This window comes from Sceloporus occidentalis, unplaced genomic scaffold, assembly GCF_023333645.1.
Source record: "Sceloporus occidentalis isolate IW3139 unplaced genomic scaffold, rSceOcc1.0.p SCAF_29, whole genome shotgun sequence".
Lineage (NCBI taxonomy): Eukaryota > Metazoa > Chordata > Lepidosauria > Squamata > Phrynosomatidae > Sceloporus > Sceloporus occidentalis.
In genome coordinates this window covers 930,732-951,649 of record NW_028317009.1, presented here as the reverse complement: position 1 = coordinate 951,649, position 20,918 = coordinate 930,732, and the positions used below count along the sequence as shown (strand labels likewise).

Sequence of the window (20,918 nt, the reverse complement as noted above, 5' to 3'; positions counted from 1 at the left end):
TTTTACAGCATTTTTGCCATTTTCTATGCCAAAACACCGTAAAATATGCCACATAATCCTCTCGGCTGTTCCCTAATTTCAGGTGAGTATAAAGCAAGGTGACCTTTTAACAAACATTTACTGTAAATACAAAAATGTACTAAAAATACTAAAATGAGTTTTAATCACGTGTTATAAGTATGCAGGGATTATTGGCCACTGTATTAAACTTGTATTAATGTATTTTCTTGTTAACCTTGTGGCGTTACCTCATGTATAACAAGCTTGTCAGCTGACAAGATAAAAGTACAGCTAAAAGTTACATTTTAGCACTAATTAACCTAAAAACAAAACTGAAAAAGGACTGACCTTGTCACGGCTCGATGTGTGTCCTGCTCCCAGAATCTCAAACGCCATACTGTGTGAGGCAGGGTAATTAGGAGCAGGTCAAGGGGGTATTAAGGGGTCATGGGTCCTAATGCCTGCCCTCTACAGCTCTTCCAGATACTCATCAGGCCTACTGTAACTACAGGGTGCCAAAAGATTTGGCCCTGAATCTCAGGGTGTTTGCCCCAATCTCAGGATCTCGGGGTAACACAGTCTGGATTCCTATTCTACACTTCTGTGATTATATATAAGACTCCCAACTGGTGCTTTTCCTGCCAGAATGTTATGTTTGATATCCCTGCTTGTGTATCTTTAAATAACGACAAGTCGAGGTTCCCATGAGCCATTGAATCAACACATTTGGCAAGTCAATTAATATTTCAAGCATCCCAGGGTCAGCTCATTTACAAAGTTGCCAGGTATGCATCTGACACATGGGGCAAATGCCCGTGGGCTGGTGGCCGATCTGCCGCTCCAGCAGCTCGATATGCCTGCCTGGTCACACGCTGTGTAAGTGTAAAGTGCCAGGGCTGCCTCAACATAACCAGTCTGGCCGTGGTGTAATGTCTATCGCCATAGCAACCAGTGGTTCAGGTAGGAGAAATATTGCTTAGGTCACTATGGTGACAAACTTTGCGCCAGAAATTATTTCCCTGCATAATCCCTAACGCCTTTAGAGATCATATACATTGCCTTAATGTAAATAGAGTCTGGACAAGCTTTAGCATCTCGTCTGTTTTTCGGCTTATTTATCATTGGGTCACTTGGTTCCCCAGCTGAATGATGCCAACCCTCCCATGACAACCAGCTAGCAAAAAGAAATGACTTTTCCAATCATACTGGGACAGACAAACACCATATCTTCAACTAACCACATTAGCACTGAGAAATGAACACAATACACAAAACCAAAAGACATAAGTTGTTGTTCTCTGTCTTGTTGACAGGTTACAATGTTCATCTCACAGAATGAATATGAACCTGCACACCTAGAAATGTTCTTAGAAGGCCCACACGACTACCACCACCACCATGATCAGCGTTACAATCAACAGATAAAGGATGAGAATGAATCTGTCGAGCACAAAAGCTACCACTTTCCATTCTGACTTTGATTCCTCCTCATTTTTGGTGGCTATCAGATGTCTACGGACCATGAGCAGTTCCAGTAGGATCCTTTTCAGTAGTTTGCCCTCAGGGATGTCCTTGTCCTTGACTGTTGGATTTCCTGTCTGTAGTTCTTGCAGAACAGCCTCTTGTTCAACCATTCCTACGGACAAAGATGTTATTTTGATATTGTGGACATACAGTAGAATAATAATTCTCAGATAGAACATTGGGTAGTGTAGAAGATGTTTCAGATGCTGTGGAAGTTACAAATTTAAAGCAGCAAAATCTTTTAAACAGATCCTACTCGATCTATACATATTAACACATTTTCCTTTTTTTTCTGCTATACATTTTGCTTTCTTTGATTGGAACGTGTTCTAGAAAACAGGGTGTTACATTGTGATTCTGTGTGTAGATGACCATTATAGATGGTTGCCAACAATTCCAGAACAACAGGACAGTGGTTCAGGACAACCCAGAAGATGGAGGTACGTCCTGATCAAGTATGATTCTTGGGAAGTAGGGTATTACACAGAACTTTGTACCCTTACCTTTATTCTGGACACCAACAGTTTTGGAGTCCACAATATGCACATTTGTTTCAATGCGAAGAACAAATGCCAAGCGTTTGAGAACCCAGAGTCTTAGCCAGTTAGGTACACTACTTCGTACGGTAGACAGATAAAGCATATATGAGATGAAGATGGAGTCCATGATGCTGATGATCATAATGAGCAGGCAAACCATACAGAAGACACCTGAACACAGAGGAAGACAGTCAACAACTCATTATTGACTACTGTATATAGTTGGTTTTGTGAGAATTCTGAAATATTAAAGAGATTTTGATCCAGTCTAGAGACCGAAAGAGGTTATAACAGGTTTTACCACCAGATAATATGCAAGGGAAGTCAAACCCCAGAAATTTGTACAGTAACCGTGCCTTGCATCTACCACTACTAGTGATAGTACACCTGCTTCAGCCGATGTAACAGATAAAGCAGTTGTCTTAAGTTTAACTATTACTGCCAGATACCTAATACTTAACCTTATGGTAGAAGGCAATATATTTCCCATTTTTTAGAATGCTATCATTTACCAAATAATTCAAGATGGATGCCCAAGCAATTCATAAGTTATCTTTTCTAGTGCAAGGTGAGGTTCATACCTAAAATAGGTGGATTGTCGGTGTTGGGCAAGAAGTCATTCAGGATAAGCAGGAGCACAGAGAATCCAAGCACAACCGTTATCTTAAATCCTAGACGTTCTCCTCCCTCCATTGGTATAAACATACTTGCAACATCCACAAAAACGAGAAGGCATGCCGGGATAATGAGGTTAATGACGTACAGAATGGGAGCCCTTTTTACGTGGATCTGTATCAGACGAATAAAAAAAAAACCTAATAAAGTGTCATTCATGTTCCATCTTAGAATACAATGTCAGTGGCACCTTCATAAAAAAATACATTTTGAACCTGTTTTTTATTTGTATTTTTGTTAAAATAAATGTGTAGCTGTGTTAGATGTAGGATACCTGATAAATCACATTGCTCCACTCCTCCCCTCGTCTGGAGACATTGGCAACAAAAATATCTATATCCTGCAGAGACCATTCTCCATTCGAAAACATTATTTTAGACAGATCCGTGACATTGTTAGCATTGGTTGTGGGAGCCATAACCACATCGGTAGCTAGAAGAAGAAGAGAAGATTATGATCAATATATAGGTGCATTAAGACTCACGTATCTGCATATCTGTATATTTCAGATACCATTAATGATCCACCTTTTGGAAAACCCGGATTCATTGTGTTTTAGATAAGATAAAGTCTGGCTACATTATTTAAGCCCATACAGGGGGCACACATTGTAAACCCTATGCCAGCGGAGACATGTATACACAAACCGTGCATTCATTTTCTCACCTGGAGCTACAGTCATCCCAAAAGTTAAGTTGCACTTCTGTGAATCGAATGGAAATTTGTAGAGGTCCAAAGAGCAGGTAGTCACTAAACGCAAGGTTTTAAACCTCTGGACGCTGCCATTGTGGTAGAGCAGCAAGTAGATTGAATCAAGAGAATCGTCCTGTGTTCTGTAAAGAGGGACATAAAAAACCTCTTTTTTGTAATGATATGATAAACATATAGTCTCAGAGAACCGTATAATGCTTCCAATGGATACGTAATAAAACGTTAATCATCAAGATCAGGGAAGAGAAGGATTTATTCAATAAACTGTGAGCTGAGATTAAATGTTTTATCTTACTGACTTAACAAAGCGTTATGAAGGAAAGTCTAGTTATGGTGCAGCTGATTGGTAGCTTCAGTTGCCTCCCACTACTATGTATATATATATATATATATATATATATATATATACATATATACAATGTAAAAAAATCAGAGTATTGCAGAGTATGCGGTGATACCTTTTTTATTGGACTAACATAATATTTAAAAGACAAGCTTTCGAGAGTTATCCTCCCTTCATCAGGTTCGGTAGGGAGGATAACTCTCGAAAGCATTGTGTCTACTGGACTAATACGGCTTCACCCTTTTACATTATTTTACATTTATTATATATATATAGAAATCCAATGGAAAAGAAAACATAAAGAAATGGTGGCCAAGCTTTTCAAATCAAAGCAAGCCTTTCCCCAACCCACCCCAAAAGCAATGCTTAAAATGCCTAAAAGTCCAAGTAGGTTTCATAAGACAGCAGGAAAAGACAGAATCCAACGTGATGCTGAGTGATAACCCAGACTGAGGTAACAAGGAACCCTTGTATTTTTGTGGAATTTACTTCTTTGCATTTCTTTTATGGTCTGTCCAACATACGTTTCGGAGACATATATGTCGGGGGTCCAGACTGAAGCTACAGGGATGGGAACTCGCTTTATCCCACAGAACTCTTGTGGATCCCAGGAGAGAAGCTGATGTTGCCATATCTATAAAATTGGGGGAAAAAACACATTTTATTGCTAGACAACAGCATCTCTTAGAACAAATAATACAAAATATGCCACTAATACTGGAAGTGAGTCAGATTTATTGCAAAGGAAGACAAAGGATTGATTGATCCACCTATGCACACCTGAGATTCCTGAAAGCATACACTGCTGGGGGTACTTGAGGGCCTGTGAGTAAAAACTCTTTAAGTAATGATTGATGGAGGTTTTTGTAATTATATTGTTTGATTGGATTGTTGGATTGGAGCCAGAAACCTTTTCTAACTCAGCGAAGCCCTCAGGTGTTATGTATCAGTCGTTACATTCCAAATATGATTTTGACGTATGCCAATGGTATGTACCACTGAATCAAACAGCCCTTCTTACCATTTCAAAGTCCATCAATGTTGTAAGAGTCTGTAACTTTTCATCCTGTAAAAACCAAAAGAGAAATTGGAGTTGCCAAAACGTTGTGGTGGACCCTGAAGATACCTTTGTTTGTCGTATAACTCTGGGCTAGAACACTATTTAAAGAGGATTATCGCCAACCCAGGTTGCCTTCAAAAAAATTATCTTAACTGAACAGTTACGTCTACAAAACGTCTCGGCTGCTTGGAATCCAGACATTGTGAAGGATCACGTTGAGTGATGTGACAGCTAAACCCTCCATCTTCTAAGAACGGAATATTACATGCTGGTAAACACATGATTTTGTGTAGACATCTCTGGATCCCATTGGTGTGGTCCCTGACTTTATTATTACCTCGATATATTTAAATTGTATTAGTTGGAGCTACTGTACCATGTCTAGGATTGCTCTGAAGATCACATCTATTGCCACAAACGTTGTCTCCTTCCAGTTTTTGACAGGGCGTACATACATGAGAGTTGGAGATTCATTAAAGATGCCCAGAGCGTCTGTAACATTGTAGTATCCACACGCATTCTGTCCAAGAACCACAACTGCACATATAGACAAACATTTATGAGAAACATATAAAGTCCCTCAAGCAAAGTAAATTGTAATCAGCTTTTGCGCATGGATCAAAGGGGCAAGTTTGTCCTAACCAAAAAACGCAGAAGTGGGATCCATGCCCTGTGACTTTTTGGGATACCATCAACTTAAGTACTGTTGATGATAAATACAATTAAATTAAAATGTCCACTGAATCATAGTATATCCTTGGTGTGTTTATAAAGCATTATTGCAGGCTGAAGTTATTGACAGTATGTTTATTGAAAAAAAAAATCATCTAAAGTGTACCTGTTGCTGGAAAAGAAACAGGTCGCTCCCCAGCTGTTGAGAAATGACATCTCCTCTTATCCAGAAACAGCTAAATTCTAGCTGAGAGCGTTGTAGTTAAACGAAAGCTAAGGGGCTACCTTATTTCAACATGTACCTAGACCAGGAGACCCAACAGCCGGACAGAAGATGTCCCGTTAATAGATACTATTAGATTAATATTTAACCTACACGTGTTTGCTAGAGATCTACACATCTATGGAAGGCATAACTAAGTTTATAAGATTTCTAATAAAAAATCCTTTGTCCTGTACTCTCAGACTACTATATATTATACGGTTGTGTTGTGTACCTATAGCTTGACCACCCATGGGATGACAAGACCTCCAACTCCAAGATGATTATAGAAAACACATGACTGCATTAAAATCATTGCTACTTTGTAACATGTTTCACTTGTAGCTGATGGAGGAAGCCTTCTGATCACCTTATTTTCCTAAATGCATTACCTTAGATGGCTGTTCCATTGCACGGTTAAAATATTATCTCTAGCTCTACATTTGAATGCAGATCTATGTTTAGAATAAAATCAGAGTTAAAGACTTACCAAGTTGCAAATACAAACAAGCAAGCACTGCCAGCATTTCAACCACATGTGGGAACCACCCGTCTCATTGTGTGTCCAGAGGATGGGATCTCGGTGCTTTTGGCCCCAAGGATTAATTGAATGGGGCAAGATTGAGTGGTAAGACTGGAAAAGCTGCTCCTTCTGGTTTATTTCTCGTCTTTATGAAAACTACACAGAACACAAGGCCACAGAGAATAGGAGAGACACAGAATGAAGGGACAGGTTTACGGATTACTGTACATTGTAAGTGAAATTCTTAGTTTGCATAGTTAAAACTTCTAGCAGTTAAAGATGCTGTTCCACTTAGACAGAACAGTTGCACTCTGGTATGTTAAGAGAGTGAACCTTAGCAGATTTGCCAGTATCATCTTTCTTTTCAATAGTTAATAAACAAGACAGAATTACGAAGGAAGCCTTGGCAGCTTTTATGGCTTCTCGTGATCAGTGCCAGTTTTTAAAATCATTAATGACCTCTCATCTAGAGCCAGGAAGTGTAAAGCGACTTACTTATTTTTATGCGAAAACAGATCTAGAAAATTGTCATTTCAAGAGTCAGGAATCTAATTATTGGTTTTAGGATCTAGATTTTTTTTCTAGGGATTTTGTTAATACACAAGCCTCTAAAGATGTTGAACAATTTCAAAGCTAAGCCAGAATTTCCAGGGTCATACAAACAATTGATCTATTCCTGACCTCTGGCAAATATAGGTTTCGTACAGAATACTTTGGTCGTTCTGAAACGCTGTGATGCCACTTGTGTTCTAGCTGAACCTTGCTAACATACTTTTGGCTTCCTCCGGCTATTACTTGTTTTCTTTCCCTATGTATCTCCCGTTTTTACTTTTCAGAATCAGTGGAACAGTCGATGGGAGTCTCGAGCTAAAATAAATCTCCTACATGTGGCTCTGCATTCTCATTGAAAGATGATGCAAGCATATGACATCATACACTTGCACCCCAGTAATTGCCAGTAAAGCCTCATACTTTATTTCTAGCAGAAGATCCACAGTGCGTGTTTAGAACTATAGACCAGTTCATGGAAAGCTATTGTTATACTTTAAATACATTAAGCTAGAAAGTAGTGATTTAAAAAATGTTCAATGGTTGCCTCCAATGTAACCAAGAACAGATGTCACACCAGAGAGACTTGGTGTGCACCATACCTGTATCTGGAAAAAAGATTCCATGCACAGGGCAATTCCTGATATGTTGAATAGAAGCCCGCTTTAGAAAACTTAACTGATCTTCATACTTAGGTTTAGAAACAGTCATAACCATGGTGACGTCCCAGAGACTAAAATGCCAGATCATTCTAGATTTTTGTGTTCTATGTTACAGAATCAGCAGTTCTTCAACGTTCTCCATTATTCATATTTAGATCTGATCCTTCCAACCTTGGAGTGAAAGCAATAAAAGATTGAGGATGGTTTCCTTTCTAATGTATGTAGGGTATGGAGCTCAGGAGCTGCATGTTGAATGGTATCTGGCTACATATCTTGTTCTTGTGGATGAGTAAATTCACCTATACAATCTGATGGGGTGTGTGGCTTGTTATGGCTTAGATATATTCTTAAATGTTTTATTCACTTCTGCTCTACTTGTACCCAACCAAGTTTGCTCACTTGTGTTTCGGTTTCCTTACAGCAGAACCATAGGATCCAAACGTATTCATCACCATAAATAAGATCATTTTTTCATTTTTACCACCATCCACCTTAGGCTATAATCAAGGGACTACACATTTCTTGTTTTAAATGCCTCCTTGTCAGCATATGAGTGGTTTTGAATAATTTGTGAATGAATGAAGCGTAAGAAAACAAAGACACAATCAGTGAGAAAAGAAAGTTTTATTGAATTTGGGCTGTTTGTAAAACTATACAAATTTACAGCATAGTGCAAATATGTCTCATTAGTGCATCAGATTCAAGTAGAGCAACAATGTATATAAGACTGTCAGGCGTAGTCGTGCTTTCTACGGATGTCAGGCAGAGTTACAATGTACTGGTAAGATTGTCATAGTGTACTAACAACAGCCGTATACGCTGACAACGTACACACAATGTCTGCTACATCCAGTTTCCAAACGGGTGTCTGACTCTTCCATGACGTGTATTGATCCGCCAGTTAGGGTAACGTATAGCTGGTATATTTGACCAATAATGCATAGATAACTAATCGGTTCTGGAGTAAGTTAGCTAGTCTGATGTAGTCTCTCTCAGGGGTAGTAACGGTGTAAGGGAAACGGAAACCGTTATGTAAGATCAAAGGCAGTTTATTCACGTCTGTCTAATAAAGTCATGATTTATACATGCGGCTGTCAAAGACAAAGGCTGTCGGTCACAAGCTGTATATATAACTGTAAGATACCGTCACTGACAAGTTATGTACCCCTATCCGATACAGTCACACCCTGCACATTGCTACCGGGCATATACAGAAATGCAAGCACAGTGAGATGCAGCGTATACAGTCAGGTGGTAATAAACTATCAAGCACAGCCTTAATGTAAATGTGGCTGTTAAATGCATCACTGTTATATCGCTAACATATGGCTATGCCAAGTCAATGTATTCAGTGCTGACATTCATTGACGGAGTGTTCATCCGGCCTCTTGTCACGCAGTATACATGTTTGACAGGCGCCACTACGCTGGATGTAATGGTATGTTGGCGGGCAGGGTAACATTGCATGATCATTCCTCATCTACAAACTCAGGAGGGAATAGTTATACATTGACCCCTGAACTCCTGCTAAATAATGTTAAATATAACATGTACATGAATGAAACCAACTAGTCTCTTTAAACCAATGTCTGATTTCAGGTTTTAAAGGAGCAATCTAGACCTATTTGCATGTTAAATGCATATTGGACTCTAGTGGCTCCTCCCCCAGCTGCTCTTACTGAAAACAGAGAGCATTCTCCAGTATGCTTCTTGCACATGCTCAGTAGAACTCCCAATGGTTCTATGCTACTGAGCACGTGCAAAAAAGTTGCATACTAAAGCTTCCTGGTTTCAGAAGTGGCAGCCAGGGAGGAAAACAAGACAGAGGTCCAATTTTCTACTTCAATAACTAGAAAATGCATTGTCTAATTTGCATTCAGTAAAAAGATTTTGAAATGGTCTCCAACATGCGTTAAAAGTAAAAAGAAATTCAGTTTTGGGACTAGGGTGTTCCTTTTTTAGAATTTTAAAACCCAAATGAGTGCTTATCTTTTATCTTAGTAACAGGGACATATTAGACATCCCAATTGCCCCACGGAAAAATACTTGACATGCTCTACAAACTAATTGAAAAAGTTGCATGTAAGACAAGAGACTGAGGACAATCGTGACTTAATGCTATCCATTACTATTTGAGGCATCAAGACTGAATAGTTAATTCTTAGAAGGAATAGCTGAGAATTTATGAGTTCTGGGGTTTTGTACAAGAGCTGACCACTACAGAACACATCATTTTTATTTCTCCCACTCCGGCGTTTCATCCAACACGATTAGCAGCTGAATTTAAAATGCGCGGATAAGAAACATTAATATATTGTGCCATTAGAGTTGGGCATCTGTTGTCAGGTTTGTAGAAAACGCAAGAGCGGTACGGTATATTAATCTCATTTACCCATAATGGGTTCCGTAGTCATGAAGAAAGTGTATGTATAATAACAATATAACTTAAAAATAAAGTAAAATACATTTCATACTGCAAAAGTTTTCACTTCGATATAATTTTATAAATGCTAAACACAAGTCCTAAGCGTCTGAGTATTTGTATATATATCAGTATGTTCATATATATATATATATATCATATATATATAGAATTAGATATATTTGTATTAAATATAAAAACAAACAAAGCTCAGCTTTGTTAAAGAAAAAAAATGTATCAGACCTTGGTCTTCAAAAACAAACACAAAAAAATTACCAGCATTTCGCAGAATCCTCAGTGGTCCACGGCAGATATCTCATTACATTCAGTGGCGTGTCTGCCATTCCTCACCGTGGATAGAGAAAAAGAGGAGAGGGGGCTCACGGGATCAGTGTAATAACCTCGAAATGAGTTGTATATACAGAATGAATCTGTTTTGGGACAGAAGTAACACGTGAATAATGTGCAAAACCTTTAAGGTCACCAGTGCAGATGAGGTGACCTGGGTGGTCCCTGAATCCCGTATTTTTTTTTAATACATTCAAATTTGAGCATGTTTTATAAACACACTTTGGACCCCCCTCCCCTGCTGAAAATGAATGTTCTGCAATATATAGGAGTACACACGTCAAATCTATATAATCGAATGTGCTTCAAACTAAGATACTAGTGATATTATTACCATATACATATGACACTTTTCATCCTTCTGCCAGCTAACAGCCTAACAGCAAGACCCGTTAATTAACATAGCAGACCTAGGTCTGTAGAGAAACCTTGTTTAACCATAAATTGCAGAAGATTCATTTTCATCCTTGAACATGCAGTACCCCTGTGCAAAGCGAATCTAGTTTCTTCATGCGGTTTGGTCAGCCCAATGATGTCACTCGTTCCTTTCTTCTGTAGGGTGTAGGTCCAACGACGTATCTCCTGGAATTACCCCTGTAGAGAGATAGGAAACCACACCGTCTTCTGTGGCAAACAGAGCCGATGATCCAGCAAGATTCACCATCTCCTCTGAAAGGAAAGGAGCCGAGCTCTCAAGATCAGAATTTTTGCCTAGGATAATGGGGTTTAGAACAGTAATTCATTTAGAACAGGATCCCAGACAGTTTAGTCTACAAGAGTTGGCCCAGAATTCCACCAGGCTTTAAGCAGTGACTCTCTATGATTGTAGCATTGCATTTATGATATAGTGTGTAGTAGTGAATATGCATGGATCGGTTATACTTGATACACTCTTGCAAAGAAAAGTGTAGCAATTCATAGGGGTAAACATATAAAAAAGTAACTCTATGCAAAGTTTGAAACGTGTACTGATTACCATAGCAACCAATGGACTGTTCGTGCCCACTTTCACTAAAATACACAGTATAGGGGAGTATAGAAAGGATCCAGCATTGGAGGAACATAGTTCCCAGTTTCCCACCATGTAGCCAATCCTCAAATTGCAAGCCAAAAATACCCAAACTAGATCGGCCCAATGTACAATTCCCTCTCTGTATATTTGTCAAGGCTAACTCTTGAGATCCATTCCTTCCACTCATTTCTCACCTTGACAGGAAGAGCTGAATGCGGGATTGAGGCCCTTTGGCGGCAACTCAGCCACATTCTTCTCTAAACCAACCGAGAGTTGCTGCACCTGGGGAAAAAAACATGTCGAAATTGGAGGATAATTCCTTGGGGCATAGGTAAAAGGTTTTTTAAATGGTGACTGGTTTACAGCTTGTTATGAAGATTAGAAGAAATTTAGTTTCCTCTAATGTCCTAAAATGGGACACAGTTTCCCACCTGTGATAGACTGGTGTCCATAGTCGGAAGGCTCCATTCACTCACACAAAGACCAGTGCTGAACATCTGTAGACAATATTAATGATTACATTGTATCACAACATTTACACTATGCATTGTAGGAATACATTGAAGACTCAATAATTAGTGGGCGAGCTGGCACTGGGATCCAGAGCTCAGTATACCTCTTATTATTTTCCGAGAAGACAAAAAGAACATTCCAAATCCTCAGTTGAAGGCCTATTGGTATGGGAATCCCTTTGATGAAAGGCGCTACATAAATAAATGTAATGTAAATCAAGAGGATTGCTCATTAACAATCATGGCATGTGTCCATATAAAATAGAGGTGATATTTATGGCTTGCTTTTTTTTCTTTTTGTGTTACCCATTTCAGATTTCCAATGTCTGAATGTTTATTTAATTAAACAGACCAAGTTAAGATAAACTGTTCTTTAATTTTGTGTTATTGGTTGTATACTCAGAAAAGTAGATACTCACATCCAGGACAGTAGATGAGTCCAGGTTATAATGATGACTTCTGAGAAGCATTTGTAGACCCTCCAGACTGACATCGGCTCCATCCAAGGGATCTGAGATGTCCGACCTGGAAGTAGGGAGGCATATATAGAATAAACACATCATACACATTTCCATGGATGTTCCACCCAAGAAGACTGTTTGCCAGTATACACTTACCTCTCCAGTGGATTCCTTCGACCCTGTCCTTCCAGCTGCTGAGATACTGATGCCTGGGGTGAGCTGCAGCTTTCCTTCCCTTCCAGTATTGACTGGACCATCGCCACTGGAAGAACAGGTGGGTCAGAGCAAGAATTGCAATTGCTCAGGGAGATGTCTGGATCTGCAGTTGCCTTCACTCCTGGACTAATGGGTTCTTCTTTAATCAGCAGAAGGCACTTCTCCCTACAGTAGGAACATGCTTTCTCTTAGAACCGAGCAACAGATTATTTATTGTTGTAGAGTTATCTGCATCTGGTCTTCCTTATGATAAATATATTTCTGGACAGGGATAAATCTATATAATTTACTGGCACTGATTATCGTACAGATAGAAAGCTGGCTGCTTGGCTGTCCTCCGCTTTGACCATCTATTAGTCTTTACTCACCTTTCCCCATCGGCGGTGGATGGGGCAGTTGCTGTGCTACTGGATGCCGTCTCTGTAACATCAGATATGATTGGTCCAGCACTGACTGTAGAGCTGCCTAATGAAGAGGCAGGATCTGCCATTGGCTGCAAATTAATACTATATATTAGTCTACATACATATAACCAAAAAATGCACAAACATATGGGCAAGTTTACTATGTAACCAGCCGCGTCGTACTCAGTTTAACTTACTTAACATACGCAATATTATCAAGGGAAGGTGGAACTGGCGATAATATAGACATTAATGATCATCAAAAGGGATAATAATGTGTTAAATTAAACTTTACAATGTAACGACCAAGACACACGATAAAAACCTTTTGTTTTGTTAAAATTGTATTAGCATTGGACTACATTTGATTCTGATGTTAACTCATATCTCATCATCTATAAGAGTAGAGGCAACAAAGATTCTAGATGCAATAAAAAGTATCGGATCAATGGCTAGATTCTAATAACTAATTTTATCTCAACCTCTTCTATTGCAGTATATGGGAGAACCAGTATTCTAATACCAAAAATAAATAATATATCTGGTAACAAAATCTGACCCAAAAGGTTTCCAGCCATAACTTTATTTTTGCCCAACTGTCTGTACATTATAGCTGATCCTTCTTTGTGTTAATGTATATGGTCAGGGCTGGACAAAGGTATGTAGAATTTCAGACCCAAACAGTTTTAAAGACACCAAGGGATACAAGACAAGATTTCAGGTGCCATTAATTATTTATAATTCATCTGTGCTGTATGGATAAAGTTACAAGACGATGCTGTAATTGTAGGTTTTTGTTTTGCTAAAAAATCAGAACTTGCTGGTACATAATTACAGTGAAAACATTAAAAGTAATTGCTCCAAGTGCCCTTGGGGCTTAACAAATATTGAAAGGCAGTATTTAATTCTGTGTATGCTGAGGTCATACGTGTCTAGTAGAAAAATGACTTCAACAAATGAAATATCAGGCAATACTAATTGCTCAATATTGCGTTCTGAAAAGGATATATTCTTTTGAATTTCTTTTTGGGGAGTCTGTGTTAGGGGGAAAGGAAATAAAATGGTATGAAAGAAAGTGGAAATTATCTGCTGCTTAAATTAAATCAAAACATAAGTAAGTAAAGTAAAGTAAAAGTAAGGGTGAAAAGGGCTCGGAGATGTACAGCGAAGAAAGGAGAGGAAAGGATTAAATTGACATGAGGAACTAGAGAGTTCTAGGGTGAGGAAAGGGTGCTTAAATTAAATTATATTAATTGCCAGGAACTGAACATTAACTGAATGGTAGTTCATCTAGTCCTGTGACCATTCAACCCTTTGATGGATATATGGTAGGCAAGTACATGCTTGAATATGGAAGTAAAGGATCATACTCACTGATTGGATGTAATATGGGTCATGGAGGGAATCCACAGGAAGGTGCCGACTGAATTTGGAAAGTGGGAGTGCAGAGTTTCCATCGTCCAACATCAGAGGACTGAAAAGGAATGTGAAGTGTTCAGTTTAGACATTGCTGGGTTCATGGAAAAAGTGGCAGATTACATGTTGTAGACGAGACCGACAATATACACAAGACCAACAAATACAACAAATAAGTACAACTAAGCCCGACACGAAAGGCTGAGCTTCTGTGTATCCAGGGTCATTATCTGGTTCTACTTCTGCGTTCTAGAATTCAGTTGTGGACCTCAACCAAAACGACTGGTCTTCCGGCAGGTGCGAAGTACCTCCAACTTTACTACAGAATGCGATGGAGGTTCTGGTTGAACCGGCAGCAATGTCTTTAGAAATGTCTCTGCGCTTAATGATAAGCTTTAGCAGAGGAGCCCCAACTCTAGAATAAAGGTTCTCATGACTCCTACGCAAATACCGAGGTTAAGTTGGCTTTAATGAAGACCAGATTTGCTTTGGATGTTCTTATACAGAGAAACAAGCATCCAAGTGTCCAATATTAACCTATACACCAGCGAACAACCCTGAGCGACACCCCAGATCCCTAGAAATATCACCAGCTAAATCCGGTGTCAATATAAAATATATCCATCAATTCATATATTTCATCCATATTTATTTTACAATCCCTTTTAACATAATATATTTAGAAATGTAAAAAAAAATACTGTATAAAACAGAAGCAAAGATTACGGTTAATTTTCATGTTAATGTAACTAGTGATTTACTGATTGCAGTTTTAATAATGTTACGTGTTGTCGTTATTTTCATTACAGTAACATTATTCCGTTGTGATTGTATTATGTGTATGTGAGCGCACCCAAAGGTGTTTTATCAGTTATCATCTCCCATCCTATGCATTTTGCTTTGGGACCTCGTCCTCCTGGTAGCCCCTCTGCCCCCTCTTTCTGTGAATCCCCCCATTCTGCCCCCACAATAGGTCCAGGAGCTGAGAGGGCACTTTGTACACAGGGATCTGAAAGCAAAGGTCAGCAGATCTGACTCAGCAGGACCATTCAGTGGCCGTCACCACGGTGACCGAGTCAGGTGACCCGCGCCCCGGCCTTGCTGAGCTTGTGAGTTTGTTGGTGGGGAGGTTTTGTGTCGGCAGGGTGGGCAGAGCCCTTAACAAACCCCCTACCTCAGATACTCACATCTTTCTCTTTATTCCAGCGCTGGTGGGCCCGGGAGGCAGCTGCCCAAACAGAAATTGGATTAACTGTCAGAGAAAAGCACAAAATCAGGTGCTACGGAATTCACTGAACCACAAACCTGACAAAGAACACAAGCGACATTACAAAAAGATAATCAGCAACGCCTTCCGGTGGCACTGATATCACAAGGATACATTCTCCATATTTCTCTAGGAGCCTTTTAAGAATTGGAGCGTATTTGCATTACAACATTTTTGGGTCAACAGTTTTAATGTTTATGGCTTCCGTAACACAGCTGTCAATCAACATTCTATTTCTTGAAGCTATTCCCCTTTGGTACATTTTCTTGTCAAGATGTTATGTAGCGGCTAGAGGGTAGGAGGTTTCATTGTAAGAATATGTGAACAAACATCAAATGAAAAGGTACCAGGCATTCTGAGCCAACGTAAATATAAAGGTTGGTCATAAAAATTTTAAAATATGTAGCTTCATCTACTAGTGGGAACTTGTCTCCATTCACCAACTTAAGAGGATAACCGTGGGTCCTCCCATCGCTTGGGGCCCTTTGATTAATTACAATATGGCACATTGACAAAATGGTTCTGTGTAGATCCAAGACACCCAACCATTTATAAGAACTCATCTGACCTTACTGATTATCTTCTGTTGGTGTGAGTAGTTCTGTCTGAGGGAGACAACTTCCCTCCATAGGACCTCATTCTGCCTGTAGAAGAAATAAAGGTTAAATACTGAGAAAATGATTGAACTACAACCCAGGGCAACTAGAACATTTAAGCTGAATCCAGTTTGCTCTACATCTGACTCAACGGTGAATCAAAGATCTGTTTCTCTTTCTTTCCTCGACATCTCTCTTTCCTATGAGCACAGAATGGCATGGTGTGCATCACAGGGTTCCACAGTAATACAGACACCTTACTATGTGTTTACACAGCAGAAGAGCTCCATGATATACATCTCGGATCAGGCATGGAGGGGCAGAGGCTTGAGAATGCCCTAACCTGTGGGAATTATCATGATCATATCATCAAAGGCTCGCTTAATGTTCTCAATTGAGGATAATCAACCCCAACTATTGTAGCTTTTATTACGCCGTAGTCAAACGAACCATTACGTTTCCACACTTGGTCACTGTCTGTAGACACCAATCCTCTGGGGCTCCTAGTGGTAATGGTGTACTTCTTTGGTGGCTTAATGGGTAATTATGAAGATTTAGTTGTTCCGTGGTCTAGAACTATTTATCAACACAACACTCTTGTATGATTCTTCCATAAGGCCCCATACCCATCAGACTCACTGTTTCATGTCTTGTATTTGGCACTCTGTGTTCTCTTGCTGTCCCCGTAGGGACTGGACTTCATACAGCAGTCGGCTCACATCTTCATGTCGAAGCTTTGTCTCCTCGCTCTTCACAACAGATACCTGTGGGCCATACAAATCCACTTGCAGCACTCAATCTGTCATTCTGTTTTTATTATAAGCATCAATTAGACAGGCACTATATCTGCAAGCATTTTAACATACCTTTGCTAAACCTCAATAAACATTTTATGTCAGTAGGCCCTGCTCTGCTCATCAGGACAGGCAGGTACTGCTCTGCACAGTACACTACTTCATGTTCATGTTAACGAGGACACACGCCAACCTCTATGGCTTTTAGTTCTTATCATATATACAATTTAGGCTCTGATACTGTAGATGGCTGCCTGCTGAATTGTCCCTAGAATGTGATCTACATACAAAGTATTTCTTAAGTGTTATTTACACCTATGCAGTTATCAACTGGTTTACATTCAATAATCAGGTATAAAGCTCATAATTAATCAATTACATTGGATGTAGATCCACAACTCCTAACTGGTAGGTCTGTAGTTGCTGTCGATTAACAACAACCTTTATTCTCAGCCGTCCAGAAGCGGACTGTGAATCATGGATGTCATATTTCAAGATAGTCTAAAAGCTGCCTCCTGTAGGCGTATAGAGGACAGGTCTATCAAAGCACCTAGAGCCAGGCGGTGGTTATCTCACCTTCCTCTTGATGTGCTCCAGGAGATGTTCATGCCCTTGCAAGAAGTAGAGATGCTGAAACTCTGTGTCATCTCTTTCTGGTTTCACTAGCCCACCCTGCTCAATATTCACCACTTTCCTGAATCCATCTGCAAAAAGACAATATTGAACTGATAATCCCAGAATAAATGTGTTGGTGACCCCACGTGCACATGTTACCATAAATGCCACAAGGGCCACATTTGTATTTTTAATTCTAAGTGCCAAAGGGTCGAGCACTCAAAGATTGTGTTGAAAAACGTAGTTAAAGTGTTAGGTTGCTTTTTGAGTTATACCGACCTGGAAACGCTGCGCGCTTTCTTAATGTATAAGATCAGAATGCTGGTGTGGAGATTTACAAACTTACACATATTCAGCTGTCTCACAAAACTGGCCATGTTGTTGTGCTTAAAATACTTGGGTAAGACTTCCTTGGCAAATCTTCCTTGATCAAAGACATGGAAACTGGTTCCATTCTGGAAGAAACCCAGAGATAAGAGGTGTGAAAAGTAGTATCAAGCATACAGATGAGGAGGAAAAGGCATTCAGAAATTCACATGCATTCTTAACAACACATTTTTTTCTGAAAAAGGCAAGTTTTATACTGTCGACAATAAAATAAAAGGCTAGCTTCTCCTTGTATTAAAATCTCCCCACTTATTACTAGACCCTAGAGAGTTATCATGGAGGAATTGGGGTCCAAACATGGCATAACCCAATAAATAGTTAATATGAAACTTGTTGCCCCATGTGACGCCTCCATGATGTGAATTTCTCTATCTATGATAGGAACGTATTGGTGGCCATACGCACATTCACTAAGTAAAATGTCTTATAAAATGTGTCATTTACTGTTCCAGTTTTGATCATTCCAGACACATGGCCATTTGAAAAATATAGATCAGAAAATATTAGAATTATGGATTACTCACAGAAGGGCCATCATCACCTAGACACTGGAAAAATATCCCAATTTATATGAATTAATGAAAACAACTGAGATTTGTCCATGTATAACCAATACTGTTTTTATTTAGGCAGCATTCATAAGTATAACTAGTATGAATACATGTAATTATAATGTAAGAAGGAACAAGTGAAGAATGATTGCCAAGTCTGTTGTCAGCGTACCACACCACGGCTTAGTGTCATTCACTCAGGCAGGCTGAGACTTGTGAAGCTATACAACTTTTGAGTCACCTAATTTGTGCCGCAGAAAACACATAACACATATTTTACAAAGTCAACATGCTACATGGGCCAAACTCACCTAGGTCTGCTCTACCCTAACTCTTGTGGCTATTCTTACTTAAGACCAGGTAGGTCAGTTATTGGAACCTATTGGGCTTTCAGATAGGCTCGGGTCATAAAACATAGTAGCAAACCATGGTTCTTCATCAGGGTTGCAGACCAAAACGTGGACGGCAATGGTTTTGGTTACATGACGAGTAGACTTAAGGTGGGTTCCATAACTTTACCTTCAGGAAGTTGCTTAATACAATGAAATAGTGTTAGACCCTGTCTAACTGATTACCGCACAAAGCTTGTACAAGCCTTTTGGATGTAAACGTGAAACTGTGCTACAACCCTGAAAAATTATGTAATTTGTATAACTAATGAGATAATCTCATATGTGGGCTGCAGTAACTGTTTAACTAGTTCCATTAAATATAACAGAAAAGTGGTAACATATTTTCAACAGAAAGCATTTAGACATTATGTTGTCCATAAATAATGTCCAATGTGATATCCATGACTGAAGCTGGATCCAGTATTCAAAATCCCCAAACAGATCGTCTCACCTTCTCTCCTTCTGTACTCCAATATGTTAGCGGTTATGAAGCCATAACTGAAATAAGGTTTGATCCACTACAACTGGTCTGCCAGCTAGAGAGAAGGCTTTCCAACATCAGCAGCATAAGTCTGGATTTACGGCCTAACCATCCTAGAAACCCCAACGTATTATGTGAATGTCCCAGGAAAGGTAGAATTAGGTTTATAAATAAAAACAATGCAGAATAGGGCAAGTGTCCCCATTTCCAAACATATCTTCCAGATGTGAACGGTTGACCCTTTGTTGAATGAGCTGAAACATCAAACCTCTCTTGTTAACTCGGTTTGCTTATGATTGAGATCTAATCGTTAAAGCTAAGGCCATGAGATGGAAGCTACAATGGGAATGTAGGGTGGAACTAAAAGAAGGGCTAATTTTGTTTAAAATGTGTCTCTTTTAAGTGAAGAACAACCCCAATACAGAAGTCAGTGGCATGCAGCGCCCAGAATATTCCTGTACGGAAACTAACACTTGGTGTTTAAACTATTCCAGTTCTCAGCAACAATGTAACTGTGAGCTATGCAGAATCACAGGCTAATCTTCTATAGATAGATATTCACACACACCAAACACGCCAACGTCTTCAAAAACATAATAATCCACAAGATCCAACTATACTTGGCTACAGACCACTTTTCAATTCTGATTCTGGACTTTAAACAGAAAGTTGATCAAAACGGAGAATACCAAAGCGGGTAATGCATCTTTTCCTAGTTATTTTTGAACTATAACATTTTAGAAGTATCCTTGGTTTCAGGTTCCCTGCCTTGTGGACTATGGAAGGAACCCTAAAGCCTCCTCTTGTATCCTCTGATGTACTAGCTGGTTTCATAGCCCTCTAAATAACCCAGCGTACTCACCACACTCCAGCAAATAAGGTGGTTGGTTTCAGGGTCTTCAACTAGCGTCCACAGCTTGGTGAGGAAGGCTGGTACGTTGTTACAGTACCCATCCATGGTCAGGGCAGATTCCTGCATTTTGACAGGTGATCGCTACTCACACTCCATGCCTTTGAGGTGGTACGGTGATATGGACTGCCGAGAGGGACCCATCTACTGAGGTCACAGTGTCACAATGAGAGATGCTGCAGCTGATTCACACCACCATGTCACACTGTTAAACACTCAGCACTAATTTGCTGCCACCAACCCCCCCCCCCCCTCGCTGGCACAGAACAATAGCCAAAGTGAGCCAGCATTCATACCCTGGCCACAAAGCCCTGAACAAACATGCAACATCATGCAAAGGGAGCACACAGCATGTTTAATGCTCATAAGAATGACCATCACTGGGAAAAATTTAACTCCCCGTTACCTGTCGACCATGTGTTTATATATCTTCATATGTCATGCAGTAAGCTGCACCACCATATGTATAAATAGAGCGGATATTTCTAACTCGAGGCATGATCGCAGAAGGGGTCATGTATGCATATGATATGTAGAAAGATGCATAACGGTACTTAAGTTGGAATGCCACTAGGTAGATACCATATGTTAAGTGCTTCGTATTCTATGCATGT

The 20,918-nt window shown here is 39.6% G+C and overlaps 1 protein-coding gene across 1 annotated transcript; it reads right to left on the bottom strand.

Moving 5' to 3' along the window:
• Positions 1–1,367: 1,367 nt before the first annotated feature.
• LOC149299090 (heat shock factor protein 4-like) lies at positions 1,368–20,373 on the bottom strand. The gene is made up of 19 exons (XM_089486581.1): positions 20,257–20,373; positions 17,930–18,038; positions 17,545–17,672; positions 16,814–16,938; positions 16,147–16,222; positions 15,499–15,563; positions 14,270–14,369; positions 12,860–12,984; positions 12,432–12,656; positions 12,234–12,339; positions 11,734–11,799; positions 11,497–11,584; positions 10,883–11,001; positions 4,317–4,426; positions 3,405–3,571; positions 3,013–3,170; positions 2,771–2,852; positions 2,028–2,234; positions 1,368–1,636 (listed from the first exon to the last, which is right to left on the bottom strand). The coding sequence occupies exons 1-19, from the start codon at positions 20,371–20,373 to the stop codon at positions 1,368–1,370; spliced, it is 2,442 nt and encodes an 813-aa protein (XP_089342707.1).
• Positions 20,374–20,918: the final 545 nt, after the last annotated feature.